At 35.9% G+C, this 27,946-nt stretch overlaps 1 protein-coding gene across 1 annotated transcript in view; it reads right to left on the reverse strand.

Moving 5' to 3' along the window:
* The window catches only part of LOC149801160 (intermembrane lipid transfer protein VPS13A-like), a 354,720-nt gene that overhangs the window by 223,883 nt on the left and 102,891 nt on the right, over window positions 1-27,946 (reverse strand). Inside the window, exons 26-31 of the mRNA XM_089956772.1 lie at window positions 18,551-18,624; window positions 17,753-17,895; window positions 17,236-17,366; window positions 14,939-15,052; window positions 6,530-6,633; window positions 1,503-1,547 (exon numbers count right to left, since the gene is read on the reverse strand). Coding sequence (XP_089812898.1) covers window positions 1,503-1,547; window positions 6,530-6,633; window positions 14,939-15,052; window positions 17,236-17,366; window positions 17,753-17,895; window positions 18,551-18,624 — 611 coding nt within the window. The remainder of the gene's footprint in view (window positions 1-1,502; window positions 1,548-6,529; window positions 6,634-14,938; window positions 15,053-17,235; window positions 17,367-17,752; window positions 17,896-18,550; window positions 18,625-27,946) is intronic.

Below are 27,946 nucleotides of genomic sequence, written 5' to 3' on the forward strand. Positions count from 1 at the left end.
TCTATGTATGAAAATAATGTTGGTGCTAGTAAACCTCTATGCCAAGTTTGATGAAAAGTGATCTAAAAGAATAATCCCAATTAAGAACTTTTAACTTACAGTGGATTTATTTGATAAAGACAGATACTTTGCCCCTTATGATTTGTTGATATTATTTTGTCACTGGCAAGAAACAGGCCTAACCACACATCATGCCATGCTACATGGAATTGCCACACATCATGCCATGCTACATGGAATTGCCACACATTTCATGCCATGCTACATGGAATTGCCACACATCATGCCATGCTACACGGAATTGCCACACATCATGCCATGCTACATGGAATTGCCACACATCATGCCATGCTACATGGAATTGCCACACATCATGCCATGCTACAAGGAATTGCCACACATCATGCCATGCTACATGAAATTGCCACACATCATGCCATGCTGCATGGAATTGCCACACATCATGCCATTCTACATGGAATTGCCACACATCATGCCATGCTACATGGAATTGCCACACATCATGCCATGCTACATGGAATTGCCACACATCATGCCATGCTACATGAAATTGTCACACATTTCATGCCATGCTACATGGAAATGCCACACATCATGCCATGCTACATGGAATTGCCACACAACATGCCAAGCTGCATGGAATTGCCACACATCATGTCATGCTACACGGAATTGCCACACATCATGCCATGCTACATGGAATTGCCACACATCATGCCATGCTACATGGAATTGCCACACATCATGCCATGCTACAAGGAATTGCCACACATCATGCCATGCTACATGAAATTGCCACACATCATGCCATGCTGCATGGAATTGCCACACATCATGCCATTCTACATGGAATTGCCACACATCATGCCATGCTACATGGAATTGCCACACATCATGCCATGCTACATGGAATTGCCACACATCATGCCATGCTACATGAAATTGTCACACATTTCATGCCATGCTACATGGAAATGCCACACATCATGCCATGCTGCATGGAATTGCCACACATCATGCCATTCTACATGGAATTGCCACACATCATGCCATGCTACATGGAATTGCCACACATCATGCCATGCTACATGGAATTGCCACACATCATGCCATGCTACATGAAATTGTCACACATTTCATGCCATGCTACATGGAAATGCCACACATCATGCCATGCTACATGGAATTGCCACACAACATGCCAAGCTGCATGGAATTGCCACACATCATGTCATGCTACACGGAATTGCCACACATCATTCCATGCTGCATGGAATTGTCACACATCATGCCACGCTACACGGAATTGCCACACATCATGCCATGCTACATGGAATTGTCACACATTTCATGCCATGCTACAAGGAATTGCCACACATCATGCCATGCTACACGGAATTGCCACACATTATTCCATGCTGCATGGAATTGTAGTTAATTCTGGACTGAGAATGACATTACCCTTGAAAAATTATACTTACAATCAAATTGATCAAACTGTCATCTTTATCATCCAGCGTCATTATCTGAAATTATACATTCCAATTTAATTTATGTACAGTATCAATAATTACAAATCATAAATATAATTCTTATATTGAAACTTTTAAACAAAATGCCATTGACAATATATTGCTTTAGAATATCACCTTTAACGTTTTTGTTAGTGATCTTTCTTTTGTCACTGATATTATTATTCACAGGGAAAAATGGAGTCCACGTGATTACTGCCCATATGTGTGTGTGTGTGTGTGTGTATGCTCATGTATCTGTGCATGTAGGCATGTATGCAAATAGGGTTAATGGCACACCAGAACAACCCTGGCTACAGAGTATCCACTAAAAGTTGAGTTGTAAGATGTGGTACTAAATAAAACAAACTTTAGGAAGATATACTGTCAAACAAATTTAAATATGTATTCCTACATGATAAAGTATAAAAGGTAAATATGTTAAAACTCTTTAAAAAAAGGCAGAGCATTGCTACTTGATTAAACTCTTTGAAAAGGAAGAGCATTAATATCAAATTAAACTCTTTGAAAAGGAATAGCATTGCTACTTAATTAAACTCTTTGAAAAGGAAGAGCATGGCTACCTATTAAAAAGAAAGAGCTGGCTACTTAATTAAACTCTTTGAAAAGGAAGAGCATTGCTATTAAATTAAACTCTTTGAAAAGGAAGAGCATTGCTACTTAATTAAACTCTTTAAAAAGGCAGAGCATTGCTACTTAATTAAACTCTTTAAAAAAGAAGAGCATGGCTACTTAACTAAACTCTTTGAAAAGGAAAGGCATTGCTACTTAATTAAACTCTTTAAAAAAAGAAGAGCTTGGCTACTTAACTAAACTCTTTGAAAAGGAAAGGCATTGCTACTTAATTAAACTCTTTAAAAAAGAAGAGCATGGCTACTTAACTAAACTCTTTGAAAAGGAAAGGCATTGCTACTTAATTAATCTCTTTAAAAAGGCAGAGCATGGCCACTTAATTAAACTCTTTAAAAAGGAAGAGCATTCCTACTTAATTAAACTCTTTAAAAAGGAAGAGCATTGCTACCTAATTAAACTCTTTAAAAAGGCAGAGCATTGCTACTTAATTAAACTCTTTGAAAAGGAAAAGCATTGCTACTTAATTAAACTCTTTAAAAAAAGAAGAGCATGGCTACTTAACTAAACTCTTTGAAAAGGAAAGGCATTGCTATTAAATTAAACTCTTTAAAAAAGAAGAGCATTGCTACTTAATTAATCTCTTTAAAAAGGAAGAGCATTGCTACCTAATTAAACTCTTTAAAAGGGCAGAGCATTGCTACTTGATTAAACTCTTTAAAAAAGAAGAGCATTGCTACTTAAACTCTTTAAAAAGGCAGAGCATGGCTACTTAACTAAACTCTTTGAAAAGGAAAGGCATTGCTACTTAATTAAACTCTTTAAAAAAGAAGAGCATTGCTACTTAATTAATCTCTTTAAAAAGGCAGAGCATGGCCACTTAATTAAACTCTTTAAAAAGGAAGAGCATTGCTACCTAATTAAACTCTTTAAATGGGCAGAGCATTGCTACTTGATTAAACTCTTTAAAAAAGAAGAGCATTGCTACTTAAACTCTTTAAAAAGGCAGAGCATGGCTACTTAATTAAACTCTTTGAAAAGGAAAAGCATTGCTACTTAATTAAACTCTTTAAAAAAAGAAGAGCATGGCTACTTAACTAAACTCTTTGAAAAGGAAAGGCATTGCTACTTAATTAAACTCTTTAAAAAAGAAGAGCATTGCTACTTAATTAATCTCTTTAAAAAGGCAGAGCATGGCCACTTAATTAAACTCTTTAAAAAGGAAGAGCATTGCTACCTAATTAAACTCTTTAAAAAGGAAGAGCATTGCTACCTAATTAAACTCTTTAAAAAGGAAGAGCATTGCTACCTAATTAAACTCTTTAAAAAGGCAGAGCATGGCCACTTAATTAAACTCTTTAAAAAGGAAGAGCATTGCTACCTAATTAAACTCTTTAAAAAGGCAGAGCATTGCTACTTGATTAAACTCTTTAAAAAGGAAGAGCATTGCTACTTAATTAAACTCCTTAAAAAGGCAGAGCATGGCTACTTCATTAAACTCTTTAGAAAAGAAGAGCATTGCTACTTAATTAAACTCTTTAAAAAAGAAGAGCATTGCTACTTAATAAATCTCTTTAAAAAGGCAGAGCATGGCCACTTAATTAAACTCTGTAAAAAGGAAGAGCATTGCTACTTAATTAAACTCTTTAAAAAGGAACAGCATTGCTACCTAATTAAACTCTTTAAAAAGGAAGAGGATTGCTATCTAATTAAACTCTTTAAAAGGGCAGAGCATTGCTACTTGATTAAACTCTTTAAAAAAGAAGAGCATTGCTACTTAAACTCTTTAAAAAGGCAGAGCATGGCTACTTAATTAAACTCTTTGAAAAGGAAGAGCATTGCTACTTAATTAAACTCTTTAAAAAAGAAGAGCATGGCTACTTAACTAAACTCTTTGAAAAGGAAAGGCATTGCTACTTAATTAAACTCTTTAAAAAAGAAGAGCATTGCTACTTAATTAATCTCTTTAAAAAGGCAAAGCATGGCCACTTAATTAAACTCTTTATAAAGGAAGAGCATTGCTACCTAATTAAACTCTTTAAAAAGGCAGAGCATTGCTACTTGATTAAACTCTTTAAAAAGGAAGAGCATTGCTACTTAATTAAACTCTTTAAAAGGGCAGAGCATGGCTACTTCATTAAACTCTTTAGAAAAGAAGAGCATTGCTACTTAATTAAACTCTTTAGAAAGGCAGAGCATTGCTACTTGATTAAACCCTTTAAAAAGGAAGAGCATTGCTACCTAATTAAACTCTTTAAAAGGGCAGACCATGGCTACTTCATTAAACTCTTTAAAAAAGAAGAGCATTGATACTTAATTAAACTCTTTAAAAAGGCAGAGCATTGCTACTTGATTAAACCCTTTAAAAAGGAAGAGCATTGCTACTTAATTAAACTCTTTAAAAAGGCAGAGCATGGCTACTAGAATAAACTCTTTAAAAAAGGAAGAGCATTGCTACTTAATTAAACTCTTTAAAAGGGCAGAGCATGGCTACTTCATTAAACTCTTTAAAAAAGAAGAGCATTGCTACTTGATTAAACTCTTTAAAAAGGAAGAGCATTGCTACTTAATTAAACTCTTTAAAAAGGCAGAGCATGGCTACTTCATTAAACTCTTTAAAAAAGAAGAGCATTGCTACTTAAACTCTTTAAAAAGGCAGAGCATTGCTACTTAATTAAACTCTTTAAAAAGGCAGAGCATGGCTACTTCATTAAACTCTTTAGAAAAGAAGAGCATTGCTACTTAATTAAACTCTTTAAAAAGGAAGAGCATTGCTACTTAATTAAACTCTTTAAAAAGGAAGAGCATTGCTACTTAATTAAACTCTTTAAAAAGGCAGAGCATGGCTACTTCATTAAACTCTTTAAAAAAGAAGAGCATTGCTACTTAAACTCTTTAAAAAGGCAGAGCATTGCTACTTAATTAAACTCTTTAAAAAGGAAGAGCATTGCTACTTAATTAAACTCTTTGAAAATGAAAAGCATTGCTACTTTATTAAACTCTTTAAAAAGGCAAAGCATTGCTACTTAATTAAACTCATTAAAAAGGCAGAGCATAGCTACTTAATTAAACTCGTTAAAAAGGCAGAACATGGCTACTTAATTAAACTATTTAAAAAGGAAGACCATTGCTACTTAATTAAACTCTTTAAAAAGGAAGATCATTGCTACTTAATTAAACTCTGTGAAAATGAAAAGCATTGCTACTTAATTAAACTCTTTAAAAAGGCAGAGCATTGCTACTTAATTAAACTCTTTAAAAAGGAAGAGCATTGCTACTTAATTAAACCCTTTAAAAAGGAAGAGCACTGCTACTTAAATAAACTTTTTGAAAACTTTCTAGAGGCTTCTTTTCCATTTCATCCTAATCAATCATCACTTACTGCATGCCATTTTAAAAAAATTCTATAATCAACAGTTTGATCATGCAGACACTTCGCAGGAACAAAAAGGTGCAGCTTAAAGCGTCTGGGGTGGTACTGTAAAGTTAGTCTGGTTCTCTAACTAATTCACTAATTCTAATATGAAACCCCGATCCAAATAAAACACAGGTGAGTCAATTATCCAGATATTTCTGCAATTTATCATTTCATGTAGTGTATGCTTGTATGCTGCAAGTCCATATTTTAAGGGTAATTTTCGTAAGACTTATGCAAAATTGTAAGAGTTGGCAGGTCTGAATTGTTTAAGATTTGAGTATGTGTGAATGCATAAATAAATGCATCCGCACATGAATGATTTCACACAAGAACATCAGAAGTTTAATTCAGCCTACAGAGGTGGTATTATGTGTATATTTATCACTCTGATATATATATATATATATATTCACCCGAATTCCTTTGCTGAGGCTTTCTAAATTTTGATGCAGACTACAGATCTTATAATATATTGATATCCAAAAGTCCTCTAAGACATAAAAAGTCCTCTAAGGCATACAAAAAGTCCTTGAAAAAGTCTTTTAAGTCATATCCTGTTGCCCTTTATTTGCCCAAAAGACACTTTACAGCCGTAATTATTTTACTCAATAAAACTAAAAGCTTGTTGTTAAATGTTGCAAAGAACTTTTAATAGATGGGTTAATTTTACATGGAATGTATAAAAATGATATATTTTTTCATTATTCTACAATGGCATAATTTACTTGCATGCTTCTGGCAAAAATTGATTCCTTTCATCAAATCTGAAAACAACATTAAGACAAATTATCAGTGGGATTATTTCATATATTTTCTTCCATTCTCCAGTTCTAATCCACTGAAATCTTATGGATGACCTAATAGTTCTCCTATGATATGCCCAGAATGAGGGTGAATGCCTTTAAAGTCCTTTGAAAGAAAGAAGAGGAAGGGGGGCTTATCAAAGATGAGCTTATGGTAGGAGGTTTACTAAATGTGACATACGTACATTTGGATAGAGAGCACCATGGGAACGATCATGTATATCAATGGCTTTCAGCTGTCCACTCAGTGATAACTTCTCCTGTCTCTTTATTAAATGTCCATGGAAATCTGCAAGAGATATAAAATTGAAAAATGAAATTTAAAAAATATACATATCCAGTCTTTAAGTTTCCTTCTCTTGGTAAAAGTAGAAAAAAATATCTTTACATTTTATGTAAATCAACACTTCGCAATGGCATTACAATCCTGCTTTTATGCAATGAAGAACTCCAAGGGGAACACTTCATTCAGGGTAGAACAGTCTCATTTTGAATCAATTCTGACAATTAAATGCAAAACAAAGTTAAAACTATGTTTCTGTGTAGACATTTATATCTAATGCAAACTGATTCAAATATTTCTTGCACACTTCAGATTTAAAGAATTTTTCTGACATATCTGAATGAAAATCCCATTCAGCATATTGTACATAAGTCAGGTCCAACAACAAACATGGCATAGGCCTAGATCTGTATCTATTCAGTTTCTTAGGAATAATCAGTACAATATAGACCCTGATCTGTGGGTACATTATGTGATGGCAGATCAGGGCCTTTTCTACTTGCTGTTCAACCGGACTAAAAAACAAGCATATGTGGTATTTTTATCCAAAAACAGAACTGAGAAAGTTTAGATAGGTATATACCATTTTAGTTACAACTTGACCGTCATTTGTTGGCAAGGTCAAAGGTCAAGCAAATGAGTTTTAAAGGCACATTCAGGTTTGCATAGAATTCTTTCATCCTTAGTCACAAATTGCACAGTCAAATACATCACTACTTTACGCCATGTTTTCATTGCCTTATCACTAGCACTACTTAGTTCTTGCATCCATCAATCTACTGGAGACAGTGGTGTAGCTTCAGAGCGAGTTGTTGTTTTGCCTTCTTCCTGGCTATTTTTTCTGCATGCTTTATCTTCCTGTCTTCCTCAGGTTTCTGAATACCCTGTCTGACAGTTAGGCACCAGGTAGAGCTGTCATTAGCACAGCTCTCCCACAATCGAGCTTTGACTTAGAACCGGTAAACTGTTACTTCCCGTGTTGTACCAGTGCCTTATGATGATGCTGGAGTGTCCTCTCATGGAGCTATGAAGCCTGGGCAGGGTGATATGGAGAATCAGCTGTTGCCCATGCAGCAGATCCCCTCTCTCCATGCAGGTGGTGGACCTAAGGGAACGACGAGTGCCAATACAGCTTGGCACCAATGGCATCGCAGGAGTTGCCGGAAAGACGTTGAAGTCAATGTCAGACCGCCTTATGGACTCCATCTCCGTTTTTTCTGTCGGGGTTTACTTCATTAGCCTTTCCCGTTGGTTGGTATAGGTGCAAGACAGTGGAGGTTTGGAATCTGAGTTTTCCTTCTCCTAGATGAGCTACCATCCAAGGTTTATGAGTCCCATCTACCCAAAGTGATTGGTTTTATGGCGCCAGTGGCCCGCCTTCACCCTTTCTCCTGTTAGTGGAAACATGGTCTGCCGGACCTTGAAGCTAAGCCACTCGCAAAGGCCAGGAGCTGGATTTTAGTTGACAGAGGCAATCAGAGATGCAAGACGTATGGGGCATTTCCGGAGGAATGGGTCACTACTTAGTGCTCATGCATAAGAATAGGACATGCAATAGCACCTGGCCAAAAAATCAGATCTGTGGGCTTCCTTCACCTGAAATTTCTTCCGGAGACGCTGACTGCATATGCTGTGAAAATAATGTTTCCAGGTTTCTCTGTATTCTGTATCTTTACCCATGTTTGATAGCAAATCAGCATCATTTGTCCAGTATTGAAAGGCCCATATGCCAGGATATTTTGTTGTAAGTTGGTTAAAGTCTGTCCAGCAGTTCTTTTTGGAGATCAGGCTATCTAAATCTTTTTCAGCTTTTAAAGGTGAATAGCATAATTTGTGCAAGTTTGAAAGCACTCTATGCCATGAAGTTATCTATTATTATTATTAATAATATCTGGTCAAAGTCTGTCCAGCAGTTTTGAGAGGAAGTTGCTGAAAGCTTTTCATTTTTAGTAATGGTGACCATCTGTTGGAAGATCAAAATCATTTACAAAAATATGAAAAATCTTTATACCAGAATACTTTTTGTCAAGTCTGATCAAGTTCTTTTCAGCATGTGAGCTAAACTATAAGGCAAACTGCAGGACTAGTTATGCAAATTAGATTGTGTTGCGTTAATTAACAAGACAAAAATGGCAATAATAAATTCTGGGAGCAAATTGATATATCCATATTACATGGTTCCCATGCTTTTCTAAAGATAAATTTCCAGGTCATTTCCAGGTTTTTTTCAGGATGAAATGACTTGTTTCAAGGTTCACATATGACCATTACTGAATGGAATTAAAGAACATCTTAGATTATAAAACAAGCATTTTCTAAATCTAAAGATGTTTCTCTTTCAAGACTCTCCAAAAATATCAAAGTCAGAAAAAATGATAATGCAAAAAACCACAAAATATATCACACAAAACACATTTGATTATATTCCTATAAAATGGCATATAAGTCTTTTCAATGTACAGAATAAAAATTCTGGCTTTATTTTGCTGCATTCTGTTGCTAAGTGAGAAAAATGTAATGAACATAAATTATGTTTTGTTTCCTTTCAAACCTTTAATTCGAAAGAATTTCTATTGCAATATATATATATATATATATATATATATATATATATATATATATATATATATATATGCATCTCATAGAAAGTAACATTTCCTATTATAGTATGAAACAAAATAAACGCAAATAATTAGAATCTTGCCTTTTAAAGAAATTAGTTTAACCCTGAATTTTTCTGTGCCAATAAAATCCCAAACAAGATTTTTCAAACAACCTAATCTCCTTAAGATGATCTGGTTAAAAACCCATCATTTAAAAAACTTTTTCACAAAGGTTGATTTAAATTTTGACAAAAGACCTTCAAAATTATATGCTGTTGTATAAACATGGACTGAATTTTCTGTAAAATCAACTTGTCTTCATGTAATTCATTAAACCAGTCCTGAAACATGTACAGGAGTTCGTATCATTTTTTAATATATACAATGCTGTTGGGCATTTCTGCGCACCTAAGGTTTCCGTCTCCAATACTAAAGCAAAACTCATACCAAATACGAAGCACTGACAAAAATAAAATACTGCAATGCTTACCATTTGAAAAGAAGCAATTGTCACTACAATATTCTGTTCAAAATAATACTAATTTTGGACACACGGGATACCACCACCATATTTTCATGTCTCACAATATGTCGGCCAATTCTGCGCACAGCTTTGAAAAGATGTAATGTTTATCCTTCGGGCTACAGAAATGAAATACATTACTTTGGACTGTTTCTGTCAGCAGTTCAGTCGAGTAATTTGATCAGGTTTGTAACTAGTTTTACAAAATTCAACATAACATTGCCAATAAATGCAAGCGATATTAAGCCAACTAAACCAATCTTGCAAAAAAAAATTGTAAAATTAAATATTTTATAATAAAAAGTAAGCTATTATTTGGAAGAGAAACAACAACAAATGGATGTAAAGTGTTTACAACATCTTGTTTACAGGGAAAAATTACTAAAGAATTTAGAATCAGGCTATCGGCCGGGATATTTTGTGAGAATCCAGTTCTAGTGGCAAACTGACATGTTGGGTAGCAGACGATTTTGTACATGTGGGACAACTTCTTGCAAAATTGGAAACTTGGATTAAGATGCATCATTTTTGTAAGGTATACATTTCCATATTTTATAAAATATATTTATTTGTATGATTCTAACAGATACATAGTAAATATAATTTTCTGGGTTACAGGTTCAAGAAGGTCATGGAGTGGGTCTTCATGTTGACATTTAGAAATCACATTTTCATATGCATTTCGAGCCGAAGTGTGGGATATTTGTGTAGACTTTAAAAATATAAAGTTTCTTAACTAAAGTATGATCTGATGTTCTTTATACAAAATTAATTTTTGACAACAAATAACACGTGATCCAATGTTTGCAGAAATGATGCATCATTGCGCAGAATTACCCGATGGGCAGAATTGGCAGACATGCTGGTGAAACAAGGGACAACAATTTCTCATTTCAGCTCTGAGATTCAACAATCTGGACTACAAATTTAGCTTAAAACGATTAGCAGTCCTTTTATCCATACGAGTTTCCTCCAAATTTTCCCACCCTATTATTTATTTTTGGACATTTAGGCTCAAGTGTGGGGTCACTGCAAATGCATATCGAAAATTTGGAAAATGCTGCCACCGTAGTCACTTAGAAAATTTAAACTTATGTTATATTGATTCATGCCTGCATGAAATTGATAGGAAAATTATTCATTTTCTCAGAAATGGCAAGTATTATAATCATTATGTCATTAATTTGCAGTCAAACAAGACGAAACTATGGTGTAGATGAAACATGACCCAGTACTCGCCATCTGCATGACTAGTCACATGACATCACAAATCTCAAATGACATCGGATGTCCAATAGTCATGTGATATCAACAACAAACTCCTTTACAATGTTGTTGTACAGAAATTCAATTATATTAAATTAAAGTCAGACACGTTTTGTAAAAACCAGCAATCTGGCCAGTCTGATTTATCAAGCAGAGATCACATGTCAACGTGGTAGTCACATGATATATCAATACTCAAAAAGTTGTTCTCGGTATATATAAATATGGAGAATTTTGTGTTCTATCATTATTGTATTATTATTAAAAACAAGTATACTACTTTCATTTAATTTTTTTCTTTTCTATACAACATTTGAAAAAGTGGGTTGTTAGATTTGTGTACTGTACTCATGTGACTAGCAATGCAAATTGTGAGCACCAAGTCACATTTCATCAACGTGGTTTTATATTGTCTTTCAGCTGATTAAAGACATAACGATTTTAATACTCACAATTTCTGAGAAAATAAGTAATTTTTATTTCATGCATGAATCACTCGATCGATCAACATTTAAAGTTTGCTAGGCCATCCAGTAAGTGGCTACGCTTTGTCACCACCATGTTGGCCTCTTGTGATGCTAGATTGGTTTTCATACATTCCATGTAAGGAAAGATACGGATATCGAGATGACTTTGAAAATAAATGTCTAATAAATGAATTTAATCCACTGGGCGTTTGGATTTACTCAGCATATATGTTTATTGCAAGCAAGCAAATAATCCATACTGCACCCTCTGAATATTCTGGTTAGAACTCAATAAATTTAACTCAAAATCAGTTTAGTTACAACTCAATTATGTGATTATTTCAGGCGTCAAGTGGTGACAGAAAATTCACAGATTTTTCCCAACTTTCATAAATATTTGCAAAATTCCAGGACTTTTCACGGTTGGGGGAAAAAAATATCATTTCTCCCAACTTTTTCCCGATTTCCCGGTAGCGTGGGAACCCTGATATTAAGATTATGAGGTGATGAACATTATGGTAAATTTACCAAGTTTCATGGTAATCCATCACAAAGTGCAAGACTAGCTATGCTAACAAGATTTTGTCATGCACTGCATTAAGTTACAAGAGAAAAAGGGCAATAACTCCAGCACAAATTGTGGGAGCAAAATAACTTGTGGATATGCGGATCTTTAGTGATGGTCATAATATTTTACTGTTTCCATGGCAATCCATCAGAAAGTATGGGGCCAGCTGCATTTACAAGGTTGTGCCACAGAATCCATCAGAAAGTATGGGACCAGCTGCACTTACAAGGTTGTGCCACAGAATCCATCAGAAAGTATGGGACCAGCTGCACTTACAAGGCTGTGCCACAGAATCCATCAGAAAGTATGGGACCAGCTGCACTTACAAGGTTGTGCCACAGAATCCATCAGAAAGTATGGGACCAGCTGCACTTACAAGGTTGTGCCACACATTGTTACAAAGGGCAATAACAATCCCAAAAATTGCAGGAGAAAAGTGATTTGTCAATATGTGCAATTTTAGATGAAAAGGATAATACTGTATAAAAAGTTCATTCAGCTCAGAATCATGAATGATATCCACAACTGTAGCTCAAATAAATTTTCATATAAGCATCTCAAAATGTAGATATATAATTTGTTTCACATATGAATGATTTCAGCACCATTTATACTGACATACAGAGCAACACGAGCCTTTCCATACAAGCTGAAAAAGAAGGATTTCTGTACATGTAATCCACCACATTGGTCCAGGAGTTAAGGAAGACCATTTTTGATACAGGACAAAATGATTATTGGAGCTGTTGTGTGCCACATGTAGAGAACATCATCTAGTTTTCTTTAAACTATTTTAAATTTCTACTTATTATCTGTTTCTGATACGATCTGTGACAAAATGATGTTTTCAAAGCTACATATGTGGATATCTTTTGCAATGCTGAGATGAACAAACTAAATAGAGACCATGTCATGCACTGCTACAAAACAAAACAGACAAACAACTAATAAACTATAACTAGACTGCGTCATGCACTCCTACAAAACCAAGAATGCCAACAATTAACGAACTATAACTAGACTGAGTCATGCACTGCTACATGAAAAAGAAGGCCAACAACTAACTAACATTGCTGGAATAAAGTGATTTGTCAATATGCAGGCAATGTGGATAATACTGATAATGGCAATCCATAAAAAAATGCAGAACTAGTTGTGCTAATGAGATAGAAATAATCGGTTGATGTACAAGATGATTAATATTTATCCCCTACCTCAAGAAAAGGACATACAAATGGTTTTACAAATGTATATGCTTTTACAAATGTATGTGGTTCTACAAATGTATACGTTTTTACAAATGTATATGGTTTTACAAATGTATGTGGTTTTACAAATGTATATGGTTTTACAAATGTATGTGGTTTTACAAATGTATATGGTTTTACAAACGTATGTGGTTTTACAAATGTATGTGGTTTTCAAATGTATGTGGTTTTACAAATGTAAGTGGTTTTACAAATATATGTGGTGGTTTTACAAATGTATGTGGTTTTACAAATGTATATGGTTTTACAAATGTATGTAGTTTTAAAAATGTATATGGTTTTACAAAACACTATAGCTTCAAATTTATATAGTCTTACATTGGTGTAGTTGCTTGCATAAAAATGCCGTGTCCTTGCGTATGGACACCACATGGAAAATACAAACAACACATAAGGTATGGACCAAAATACCCTTGACCACCTTCTGTGTCAGTTCTTATGCAACACTAATAATGCTTGCAAACTCATGATAACACCATCTGATTAAGCTAGCTGCCAAAAGCACTGTGAGATAATCAGTTTGTATGTATATCTATATTTTGTTCTTAACCTTTATGACTGTAAATTGTACTTTAAGGTAACGGTCATTTGTAAAGAGGATATTTACATGACTTTGTCCATGATTGTAAGATATTAGATATAAGATAACGTTTAATTCAAAACATTCTAAAAACAAATTTGCTTACAATTTGATTGGAATTTTCTATTGGAATAACTCGCATCTAGTCTATGTGTAAAATAGGGACATGGTAAAAAAGTAAGTAATTCCTATTTTAGATCAGTCTCTGGAATCCATTTGTTATTTGAGTTTACAATTGTGTCCAGAAATAATTTGAGAGGATTTATGTTTTTAAACTATACAATGAAATTACTCAGTGTTCACTGACTTTTGATTAACACATTTTTTAAATACTGAAAACTCATTCAATTACATTCTGGATTGCACCAATGTTGTACATAATGACATTCAAGACTACTAGAATTCATTCAGAACATTTTATTCCTTTGGACTTGTGAAATGACATTTAGGATTATTTGAAATTTAATTCAAAATACTGTGTCTTTTGAATTTTCACTTTGAATTGTTGACAAATAAATATTTTGATTTTACTTAAACTTCTTTCTGTTACATATATTAGGACCTAGAGTCAAAACACAATGCAGTGACAAATGTTTGATTTTTTTGCAACAAAATTTTTTTTTGATCAACATCTCAGCATTATTTAAAGCTTTAATCAAGTTCTCCTAGTAAGTTAAAAGAATTACATTACTAGTTTCATGAAAAAACTCACAAATTATGTCTAGTATAACTATTGTTTTCCTGCCAAGTAATTGCTTTAAGTCTAGTTTTATTTCCATGCTATTTAATTTCATAGAGTTGTGATGGGAAAATTACTCAAGAAATTCAATAGTTTTGCATATGAACTTTCTTAAACAATAACATACAAGTAGTTGGTTTGTGAATTTAGCCTTAAAAAAGTCTGACATTAAAAACTTACAAAATTCAGTAGCTACAAATTAAAGTATTTGTATTAACTAATTGACCAGTCAAGTGAGAAAGTTATGCAATGCTAATTTAGCTACAACAATTTTACAGTATAGGTTCTGTTACTGACCTCTGACATGCAGCTGTGCAACCATGCTGTTGTTGTCTGACAGGGTCAAACTCAAGCTCCTCATGTGAGCCAAGATGTTTAGCTGTACAATGGAACCATGTTTCTCCTTGGAATCTGCAAAATAGGATTTTTCTCATTTGAATTTATGAATTCGAGATCCAGGACATCATCCCAGGACAGCAAACCAGCTGCCTCTTATAACATGCATAAAAGCAAGTTGGATCTATTCTACATCCCCACATCGGCAGGGGGTAACAACATCAATATGGTATGCAACACACTGTCAACTGGTCATCTTCAGTGGCTCAAGAATTATCCTCTGAAGAAGGTTGCAAATCCCAGAATCACATTTATATTGATGTAACCTTCAACGTAGATTAGAGGTCTAGCTACAGGACCCAACATGCCATCTATCCATGGCATAAAATTTGACAAAGTTTCATGAAAATAGCTCCATCTGTTACAAAATTATGGACTGGACCAGCATATTTTATGTCCAACTTTAGATGGGCATATAATAACACAAGGTGCAAGTCATTAAGATGATGGATTCAGTGTAGTAATTAAAGGTAAAGGTATGTTAATACGGGTATGTACATTGTCTCAGGACCAATATGTGACTTTTATGGATTTTATTTCACACACTCCTCGACAGTTATATTATCACACGTGATGTTGCTTGTAACTACTCAAATACTATTTATCATATTTTCTGATACAGTTTGGTATGAACATTTCTCATGTCTTATCTCATAGCCTGAGTTTTCTAAGTTGCTCCTGAGACAATGTACATACCAAACTGCATCAGAATGTTAACTGTGTCTTAAGTAATGACTGAGAGAGGGATCAGCTGTACTGTAGATGTAATATTAACAGTAAAAAAAAAACTCTCTCAAAAATTGGACATGAAAGATACAACCTTTAAAAGGTATATCTACAAATAATAGTCCATTCACCTACCAGATGGCACCCAATTAAGTGTAATGGTTGCAGAGTTTTGCTGGTTAAAAATAACTTCCCATGTTGAGATCTCAAGTTAATTGTCAAGGACCATAGCTCTATCAAAAATAGAATTGATGTCACAAAACCTATATAAGGAACATCTTGGGTTATGAGACAATATGTGCACCAAATTGCATTGGGGTAAATGGTTCATGTTAAATTGTCCATGTTAAATGGTTCATGGACTATGCTAGTTAAAAGAATTTGCTGGAATCAAGGTGAAATATTGGTGGAAACAAGAGCAATAACTGTCACAACTGAACTGAAACGGTAAAACCATTAAAATATATCTACCTAAAACATGCAATTCATCAACCAAATGGCATCCAGTTAGGTGTTAGGATTACAGTTATACCTGGTTACAAGTAACATCCCATGTGAAGAGATTCAGTTAGAAGTCCAGGGACCAGTTTCACTAAGCGTCTAAACATTTCTTCCTAGAACTGACGTTTCTGAACATCTTTGTTTTTGTTGGTAAGAATAATTTTTTTCACATAAAATTTTGAATTTACTTTAGGAGACTTGCAATATTTTTGAGGATGTTGAAGATTTCCTGAAAGTCTAGGAAGTCCTTGGCTAATTATTAACATTAAAAAATGTCTCTCTGTGTCAAATGTTAAAACTAAGATCTGGCAACCTTGCCAATATCTCACACAAAGATTTGGCATCCTTACCAATATCTCACACTAAGATGTGGCATCCTTGCCAATATCTCTACCTCTAACAAAAATACTGATATCATCCAAAATATTACAAGATGATGTAAAATCTCAAATTGGAAAGACATTTTGAAAACTGTAGTGAAACTGGGGGCCAAGAATATGACTCTGTCCAAAATGAAATTAAGTTGATTAAAAAAAACATAGAGGCATATCAATGTGCAAAGAAAATGTACTGACCAGACTGGACCAGATATGCTTAAGGTTTCCAAACTATGTTGGTTACAAGGATCTACTGTAGTGAAGCTGATACAGTGACAGAAAATGGGCAATAACTAATTCAAATTAGATACATAAAGACAAAACACTTAAAGTAGTATGCAAGTCCCCTACCAAATGGCATCCAATTATGTGTAAGCATTGCAAGTACCCTACCAAACGGTATCCAATTTTGAGTAAGCATTGCAGAGCTGTGCTGGTTACAAGAAGTGTGAATGGATGGAGAGAAGGACTTTTGGATCAATTCATTTAATTACATTAAGTCCCTATATTGAGAAAAATCAATATAAAAGATGCTAGTAATTTATCTGTGTAACAAAAGGAGGTGTGCCATGGAGGTCATGTATATCATTTTACCTGGATGGTCACCCATTGCCTCCGGTCTGGAAGCGGGAAGGGATGGGGTCAGATGCTGAGTTGTCACATCTGATGCTAAGGAAGACACCATAGTACTGGTCATACTCATCATCATGTCCACATTCTGCAGGCTGCTCTCAACAAAAAGAAGAATCATTCAATAATAAAAACAACTGAACTGTACTTATTTACTAGATACCTGCTTGTGAAAACATTCTCTGCTTTCCATTTGCTGGATAAATATCTCCTTCCCTCTAAATAAATGAAACATTCTAATTAAAAGCTAATCCAGTCTATTATTATCTTATCATAATGTTCCTAGATATCTACAAAAACACCTAGATTAACACATTACCATACATACAGATTCATAGAGAATATTCTGTTTTCATTCATCAATACTTGCTGGTTAAATGTTAGCTAAAAAACTTCACAACATGATAGAAATGCAATAATGCATCAAAATTTTAACATATGAAATATTAGAATACTGCTTCTGACTTTGCCACAAACTCACCTGGCACGAAGTCCATCCAGGAAGGACTTCATGTACATGACTGCCCCTTGGTCCAACAAAATGTGGAGAGAGTGAAAATTAAGTTCCACACCTTGCTCCACTCCACCATACACTGCCTCAAAGTCAGGACAGGTTGCCTCAACCTGAACATATAGACAACCAATATATATATATATATATATATATATATATATATATATATATATATATATATATATATATATATATATATATATATATATTCTGCATATTTGTGCACCCTTCTTGTTTTCTTTGGCTATTTGTAAACAGTGATTAAACTACAGGTGTTATTCATTTCTTGAGATTGTTTATTATTTTTAAAACTGTTTGTAATTATAAGAAGTGAAATTAAATATTTTACAGGATTCATGAAGTCCAAAAATCAGTTAGACACTCTGAATGAATGGCCTTCACTATAGATGATCATACAGTAATAGACTTTCAAACTTCATGACTTAATGAAACCTGCAAAACATGAAATTCAGTTATGAGATATCTCTCCAGCCTGCTTATCCATCTACCCATCGATGTCACAATCATCCATCTATCAATGTACTCCATATCTAAGCATTCAATCATTCCTTGGAAAACAATGAAATGTTCATGTTTCCATGATGGACATTTGTAAGTGTGGCTCAAAAACATTTCTTCATGGAAAATAATGAGAATGATTTCCAAAAAAGGGGAGAAAAAAAACAGAGTACAGCAGTTCTGGTTAATGCTAACTATAACTGTAAGTAAAACAAGAATGTTGAATATTTATGAAGTTTTCCTCACCTTTCTATAGGTAAGAGTGATGAGATCTTTGTCTGCCCTTGTGCTAAGCAGCTCCAGGTAAGCACCACTGGTACCTGAGAATAAGTGTAAGCAATGAGATTATCATTACATAAAGGTCATGACCCACAGACAAGAATATTATTAGGTTTTCTTGTAACCATGCAACAGTCCAACAGTCTTATTTTCAATCCTTAAAAATATAATTGTTCTATTCTACAAACGTACTGCAGATGGTACATGATATGTCCATCTAGTAACCTTTTTCCCACTAATGACTTTGACCTCTTAGCTACAGACTTTATTATTGCATGATAAGATCTGAGCCTGCACAGAGATTAATTTGCTTGTCTGCATGCAAGTCCTTGTATCAACTGGCTCCTCCAATTAGATAAGGGACATTCTAAGCAGATCTGGTAATAAGTACAGTGTAGGATGAATGAAATTGATGCAGGACAGGTAAAAGTTCCAAGTCATTTGTCTGGCAGAAAAATTAACCAACTGAAAAGTTTTGAGCCGGTTATATGACACTAAACAAACCATGACAAAATTGTTACATAATTATGGATCATGACAATGATCTCTATGCATCTCATAATGTAGCCCTGTATGACACACACTCAATAAACCATGACAGAATTGTTATATAGTTATGAACGATGACAATGCTATCAATGTGTCTAACTGTAGCTATGTACATGACAATAACCAAACCATGACAGGATTGTTACATAGCTATGGATGATGACAACACTATTATTGCCTCTGACATTGTAGTTATGGATGATGTAAATGATGTCAACGCCTCTGATTGTAGCACTGTAAATGACACACACCAAACCAGGATAGAATTCTTACATAGTTATGGAGGATTAGAATGATGTCAGTGTCTCTGACATTGTTGCTCTGTATATGACAATAACCAAACCATGACAGAATTGTAACAGGGTTATGGAGGATTACAATGCTGTCAATGTCTCTGACATTGTTGCTCTCTAGATGACAATAACCAAACCATGACAGAATCGTTACATAGTTATGGATGACTACAATACTGTCAGTGCCTCTGACATTGTTGCTCTGTATATGACACTAACCAAATCATGACAGAAATGTTATATAGTTATGGATGATTACAATGATGTCAATGTCTCTGACATTGTTGCTCTGTTTATGACAATAACCAAGCCATGACAGAATTGTAACAGGGTTATGGATGAGTACAATGCTGTCAATGTCTCTGACATTGTTGCTCTGTAGATGACAATAACCAAACCATGACAGAATCATTACATAGTTATGGATGACTACAATACTGTCAGTACCTCTGGCATTGTTGCTCTGTTTATGACAATAACCAAGGCATGACAGAACTGTTACATAGTTATGGATGATTACAATGCTAAAGATTATCATTTGCGAAATGGAGAATATAACGTTTCAAAAGACTTACATTTTCCATAACTATGGGTCCAGGTAACCCCAAATCACATACACATGTATATATTGGTGTGCATTTTCTGCAGGTAACCCCAAATCACATACAGATGTATATACTGGTGTGCATTTTCTGCAGATAACCCCAAATCACATACACATGTATATATTGGTGTGCATTTTCTGCAGGTAACCCCAAATCACATACAGATGTATATATTGGTGTGCATTTTCTGCTGCTACTCCGATATAAAATATATCCCAATGTAAGGGTTATTACATAGGAAGGTATAAGAAAATGTACCTTGCCACTAAAAGTCCACAAAATAACGACTGAATGAATATTAAAAAATTTATCAAATTTGTATAGCGGAAGATCAGTGACTCCCTTTATCAAATACACAATGAAAAGTACATCTCCATAAGTGAATATTACAGTATAACAAAATTATTAAGATCACATGGATTTTTAAACAGAAGCCTGTACATCAGATTGTATATCATTTGAAGATTTTTATGTAAGGGTCTTGTATACTTTTAATTTAGTTTATCATTAATTTTACAGGACTGTTATTGTGATTATTTTATAGCATTTTTCTTGATGATTACTTAATCAGACACAAATGCCAATTTATACCCAATGGCCACCAGACTTCATACCCAATGGCCATCAGTCTGTATACCCAATGGCCCCCAGTCTTTATACCCAATGGCCACCAGACTTCATACCCAATGGCCACCAGTCTTCATACCCAATGGCCACCAGTCTTTATACACAATGGCCACCAGACTTCATACCCAATGGCCCCCAGACTTCATACCCAATGGCCACCAGACTTCATACCCAATGGCCCCCCAGACTTCATATGCAATGGCCCCCAGACTTAATACCCATAGGCCCCCAGACTTCATACCCAATGGCCATCAGTCTTTATATTCCAATGGCCACCAGACTTCATACCCAATGACCCCCAGACTTCATACCCAATGGCCACCAGTCTTTATACCCAATGGCCATCAGTCTTTATACCCAATGGCCATCAGTCTTTATACCCAATGGCCATCAGTCTTTATACCCAATGGCCATCAGTCTTTATACCCAATGGCCATCAGTCTTTATAACCAATGGCCATCAGTCTTTATATCCAATGGCCATCAGTCTTTATACACAATGGCCATCAGTCTTTATACCCAGTGGCCATCAGTCTTTATACCCAATAGCCATCAGTCTTTATACCCAATGGCCATCAGTCTTTATACACAATGGCCATCAGTCTTTATACACAATGGCCATCAGTCTTTATACCCAATGGCCATCAGTCTTTATAACCAACGGCCATCAGTCTTTATACCCAATGGCCATCAGTCTTTATACCCAATGGCCACCCAATGGCCATCAGTCTTTATACCCAATGGCTATCAGTCTTTATACACAATGGCCATCAGTCTTTATACACAATGGCCATCAGTCTTTATACCCAATGGCCATCAGTCTTTATATACAATGGCCATCAGTCTTTATACACAATGGCCATCAGTCTTTATACCCAATGGCCATCAGTCTTTATAACCAATGGCCATCAGTCTTTATACCCAATGGCCATCAGTCTTTATACACAATGGCCATCAGTCTTTATACACAATGGCCATCAGTCTTTATACACAATGGCCATCAGTCTTTATACCCAATGGCCATCAGTCTTTATACCCAATGGCCATCATTTATACCCAATGGCCACCAGTCTTTATAACCAATGGCCATCAGTCTTTATACCCAATGGCCATCAGTCTTTATACACAATGGCCATCAGTCTTTATACCCAGTGGCCATCAGTCTTTATACCCAATGGCCATCAGTCTTTATACCCAATGGCCATCAGTCTTTATACACAATGGCCATCAGTCTTTATACCCAATGGCCATCAGTCTTTATACACAATGGCCATCAGTCTTTATACACAATGGCCATCAGTCTTTATACCCAATGACCATCAGTCTTTATAACCAACGGCCATCAGTCTTTATACCCAATGGCCATCAGTCTTTATACTCAATGGCCATCAGTCTTTATACCCAATGGCCATCAGTCTTTATACCCAATGGCCACCAGTCTTTATACCCAATGCCCATCAGTCTTTATACACAATGGCCATCAGTCTTTATACACAGTGGCCATCAGTCTTTATACCCAATGGCCATCAGTCTTTATACCCAATGGCCATCAGTCTTTATACACAATGGCCATCAGTCTTTATACACAATGGCCATCAGTCTTTATACACAATGGCCATCAGTCTTTATAACCAACAGCCATCAGTCTTTATACCCAATGGCCATCAGTCTTTATACACAATGGCCATCAGTCTTTATACCCAGTGGCCATCAGTCTTTATACCCAATGGCCATCAGTCTTTATACACAATGGCCATCAGTCTTTATACACAATGGCCATCAGTCTTTATACCCAATGGCCATCAGTCTTTATAACCAACAGCCATCAGTCTTTATACCCAATGGCCATCAGTCTTTATACTCAATGGCCACCAGTCTTTATACCTAATGGCCATCAGTCTTTATACCCAATGGCCATCAGTCTTTATACCCAATGGCCATCAGTCTTTATACCCAATGGCCACCAGTCTTTATACCCAATGCCCATCAGTCTTTATACACAATGGCCATCAGTCTTTATAGCTAATGGCCATCAGTCTTTATACCCAATGGCCATCAGTCTTTATACACAATGGCCATCAGTCTTTATACACAATGGCCATCAGTCTTTATACCCAATGGCCATCAGTCTTTATACCCAGTGGCCATCAGTCTTTATACCCAGTGGCCATCAGTCTTTATACCCAATGGACATCAGTCTTTATACCCAGTGGCCATCAGTCTTTATACCCAATGGCCACCAGACTTTATACCCAATGGCCATCAGTCTTTATACCCAATGGCCATCAGTCTTTATACCCAGTGGCCATCAGTCTTTATACACAATGGCCACCAGTCTTTATACCCAATGGCCATCAGTCTTTATACCCAATGGCCATCAGTCTTTATACCCAATGGCCACCAGTCTTTATACCCAATGGCCATCAGTCTTTATACCCAATGGCCATCAGTCTTTATACACAATGGCCACCAGTCTTTATACCCAATGGCCATCAGTCTTTATACCCAATGGCCCCCAGACTTTATACCCAATGGCCATCAGTCTTTATACACAATGGCCACCAGACTTCATACACAATGGCCATCAGTCTTTATACCCAATGGCCACCAGACTTTATACCCAATGGCCATCAGTCTTTATACCCAATGGCCATCAGTCTTTATACACAATGGCCACCAGTCTTTATACCCAATGGCCATCAGTCTTTATACCCAATGGCCATCAGTCTTTATACACAATGGCCACCAGTCTTTATACCCAATGGCCATCAGTCTTTATACACAATGGCCATCAGTCTTTATACCCAATGGCCATCAGTCTTTATACCCAATGGCCATCAGTCTTTATACCCAATGGCTATCAGTCTTTATACACAATGGCCATCAGTCTTTATACACAATGGCCATCAGTCTTTATACCCAATGGCCATCAGTCTTTATACCCAATGGCCATCAGTCTTTATACCCAATGGCCACCAGTCTTTATACCCAATGGCCACCAGTCTTTATACCCAATGGCCACCAGTCTTTATACCCAATGGCCACCAGACTTTATACCCAATGGCCATCAGTCTTTATACACAATGGCCATCAGTCTTTATACCCAATGGCCACCAGTCTTTATACCCAATGGCCACCAGTAATTATACCCAATGGCCATCAGTCTTTATACACAATGGCCATCAGTCTTTATACCCAATGGCCACCAGTCTTTATACCCAATGGCCATCAGTCTTTATACCCAATGGCCATCAGTCTTTATACACAATGGCCACCAGTCTTTATACCCAATGGCCATCAGTCTTTATACCCAATGGCCACCAGTCTTTATACCCAATGGCCATCAGTCTTTATACCCAATGGCCATCAGTCTTTATACCCAATGGCCATCAGTCTTTATACCCAATGGCCACCAGTCTTTATACCCAATGGCCACCAGTCTTTATACCCAATGGCCACCAGTCTTTATACCCAATGGCCATCAGTCTTTATACCCAATGGCCATCAGTCTTTATACACAATGGCCACCAGTCTTTATACCCAATGGCCACCAGTAATTATACCCAATGGCCATCAGTCTTTATACACAATGGACATCAGTCTTTATACCCAATGGCCACCAGTCTTTATACCCAATGGCCATCAGTCTTTATACCCAATGGCCACCAATCTTTATACCCAATGGCCACCAGTCTTTATACCCAATGGCCACCAGACTTTATACCCAATGGCCATCAGTCTTTATACCCAATGGCCATCAGTCTTTATACCCAATGGCCATCAGTCTTTATACCCAATGGCCACCAGTCTTTATACCCAAAGGCCACCAGTCTTTATACCCAATGGCCACCAGACTTTATACCCAATGGCCATCAGTCTTTATACCCAATGGCCATCAGTCTTTATACCCAATGGCCACCAGTCTTTATACCCAATGGCCACCAGTCTTTATACCCAATGGCCATCAGTCTTTATACCCAATGGCCACCAGTCTTTATACCCAATGGCCACCAGTCTTTATACCCAATGGCCACCAGTCTTTATTACCCAATGGCCACCAGTCTTTATACCCAATGGCCACCAGTCTTTATACCCAATGGCCACCAGACTTTATACCCAATGGCCATCAGTCTTTATACCCAATGGCCACCAGTCTTTATACCCAATGGCCACCAGACTTTATACCCAATGGCCACCAGACATCAATGTTCTGTGATACAAAACAAGTGACATGATATTGACGATGTCATACTGTACATTTTATGTTGATGTGGTCATGTACACAGGTACATTTACTAGTCTTTAAATTAAATATTAATTGCTGTTCTAAAAGTTAATACTAATATAGTTTAAACAAAGCCTATTCAATCCTGATTAATGACTGCTTTGCACCACAAATGCCTTCAAGAAACTTCCCAACAAAATTTTTAATCACAATGGACTTTTACAATGGTGGCCAGGCACCAAACTGGATCAAAACAAGAGCACGTATATTGGGTAGTACGGTATGTATTTTCAACACATTGTAATATCAAAGCATGCAATATACTATCCTGATAACTCTGTTCCAGATCACACCTTTAGGATGACCTTGTCCAAAAATGTCCATGTAATTTATCATTGGGACATGTAAATAATGACCATCCAAAGTAATATAGATAAAGGAGGATCCAAACAGAGTGAATAATCTCCATTTAAAGGTGTTTTGTAATGTTATTGAAGAATAACCACAGAAGGCATTCTACACTTATTAAATACAAGACATCAATACAGCTAGGAAGGGGAGTAAAAGCTGCCCTGAGAGTAAGTTTCCCATGGAACATAAACCCTAGTGAATGTGTGTATCAGTTCTAATCCAGTACGGAATACCTGATTACTTTTACTGTCAAGTGATATTACAAAACTAATTAGATTAAGGCTTACACTACATGTGTAATACAATTCTAAACGATGACACCTGCTTCTCAAATAGTCAGTACTGAATGCATAAATGACCTGTATTACTCTTCCTGTAGATGATGTCATAATGTACTGATCAGATCAGTTTGAGCAGTATTGAGCATTTATTTTCCACAAGCAGTATTGAGCATTTACTTTCCACAAGCAGTATTGAGCATTTATTTTACACAAGCAGATCCTTAGGTGATACCTACATATCTCACTTTCAACTAATGCACTTGATGCATACACAAAACTGCATTTGTGTTCTGAGTCAGCGAAAAAAGGAGTTTTATACATGGGTATGTAATACATGGCTATGTAATGCTTGGGTATGTAATACATGGGTGTATAATGCATGGGTATGTAATACATGGCTATGTAATTCAGGGGTATGTAATACATGGCAATGTAATACATGGCTATGTAATGCATGTGTATGTAATGCATGGGTATGTAATGCATGGGTATGTAATACATAGCTATGTAATGCATGGTTATGTAATGCATGGCTATGTAATACATGGGTATGTAATGCATGTAATACATGGCTTTGTAATGCATGGGTATGTAATACATGGGTATGTAATGAATGGGTATGCAATACATGGGTATGTAAAGCATGGATAATTAAGGCATGGGTATGTAATACATGGCTATGTAATGAATGGGTATGTAATACATGGCTATGTAATGAATGGCTATGTAATACATGGGTATGTAATGCATGTGTATGTAATACATGTGTATGTAATATATGTGTATATAATACATGGGTATGTAATGCATGGCTATGTAATACATGGCTATGTAATGCAGGGGTATGTAATGCAGGGGTATGTAATGCATGGCTATGTAATGAATGGGTATGTAATACATGGCTATGTAATGCAGGGGTATGTAATGCATGGCTATGTAATGCAGGGGTATGTAATGCATGGGTATGTAGTGAATGGCTATGTAATACATGGGTATGTAATGCATGGGTATGTAGTGAATGGCTATGTAATACATGGGTATGTAGTGAATGGCTATGTAATGCATGGGTATGTAATACATGGGTATGTAATGCAGGGGTATGTAATACATGGGTATGTAATACATGGGTATGTAATACATGGGTATGTAATGCATGGGTATGTAATGCATGGGTATGTAGTGAATGGCTATGTAATGAATGGGTATGTAATGAATGGCTATGTAATACATGGGTATGTAAGACACAGGTATGTAATACATGGGTATGTAATACAGGGGTATGTAATACATGGGTATGTAATACAGGGGTATGTAATACATGGGTATGTAATGCAGGGGTATGTAATGCATGGCTATGTAATGAATGGGTATGTAATGAATGGCTATGTAATACATGGCTATGTAATGCAGGGGTATGTAATACATGGCTATGTAATGCAGGGTTATGTAATACATGGGTATGTAATGAATGGGTATGTAATGAATGGGTATGTAATGAATGGCTATGTAATACATGGCTATGTAATGCATGGGTATGTAATACATGGCTATGTAATGCAGGGTTATGTAATACATGGGTATGTAATGCATGGGTATGTAATGAATGGCTATGTAATACATGGCTATGTAATGCAGGGGTATGTAATACATGGCTATGTAATACACAGGTATGTAATACATGGCTATGTAATGCAGGGGTATGTAATGCATGGGTATGTAATGAATGGGTATGTAATGAATGGCTATGTAATACATGGCTATGTAATGCAGGGGTATGTAATGCATGGGTATGTAATGAATGGGTATGTAATGAATGGCTATGTAATACATGGCTATGTAATGCAGGGGTATGTAATACATGGCTATGTAATGCAGGGTTATGTAATACATGGGTATGTAATGCATGGGTATGTAATACATGGGTATGTAATACATGGCTATGTAATACATGGGTATGTAATGCATGGGTATGTAATACATGGGTATGTAATACATGGGTATGTAATGCAGGGGTATGTAATGCATGGGTATGTAATGAATGGGTATGTAATGCATGGGTATGTAGTGAATGGCTATGTAATACATGGGTATGTAATGCATGGGTATGTAATGCAGGGGTATGTAATACATGGGTATGTAATACATGGGTATGTAGTGAATGGCTATGTAATACATGGGTATGTAATACATGGGTATGTAATGCATGGGTATGTAGTGAATGGCTATGTAATACATGGCTATGTAATGCAGGGGTATGTAATACATGGCTATGTAATACACAGGTATGTAATACATGGCTATGTAATGCAGGGGTATGTAATGCATGGGTATGTAATGAATGGGTATGTAATGAATGGCTATGTAATACATGGC

Source organism: Sinohyriopsis cumingii, chromosome 4 (assembly GCF_028554795.1).
Source record: "Sinohyriopsis cumingii isolate HCF-2022 chromosome 4, ASM2855479v2, whole genome shotgun sequence".
In the NCBI taxonomy this organism is placed as follows: Eukaryota; Metazoa; Mollusca; class Bivalvia; order Unionida; family Unionidae; genus Sinohyriopsis; species Sinohyriopsis cumingii.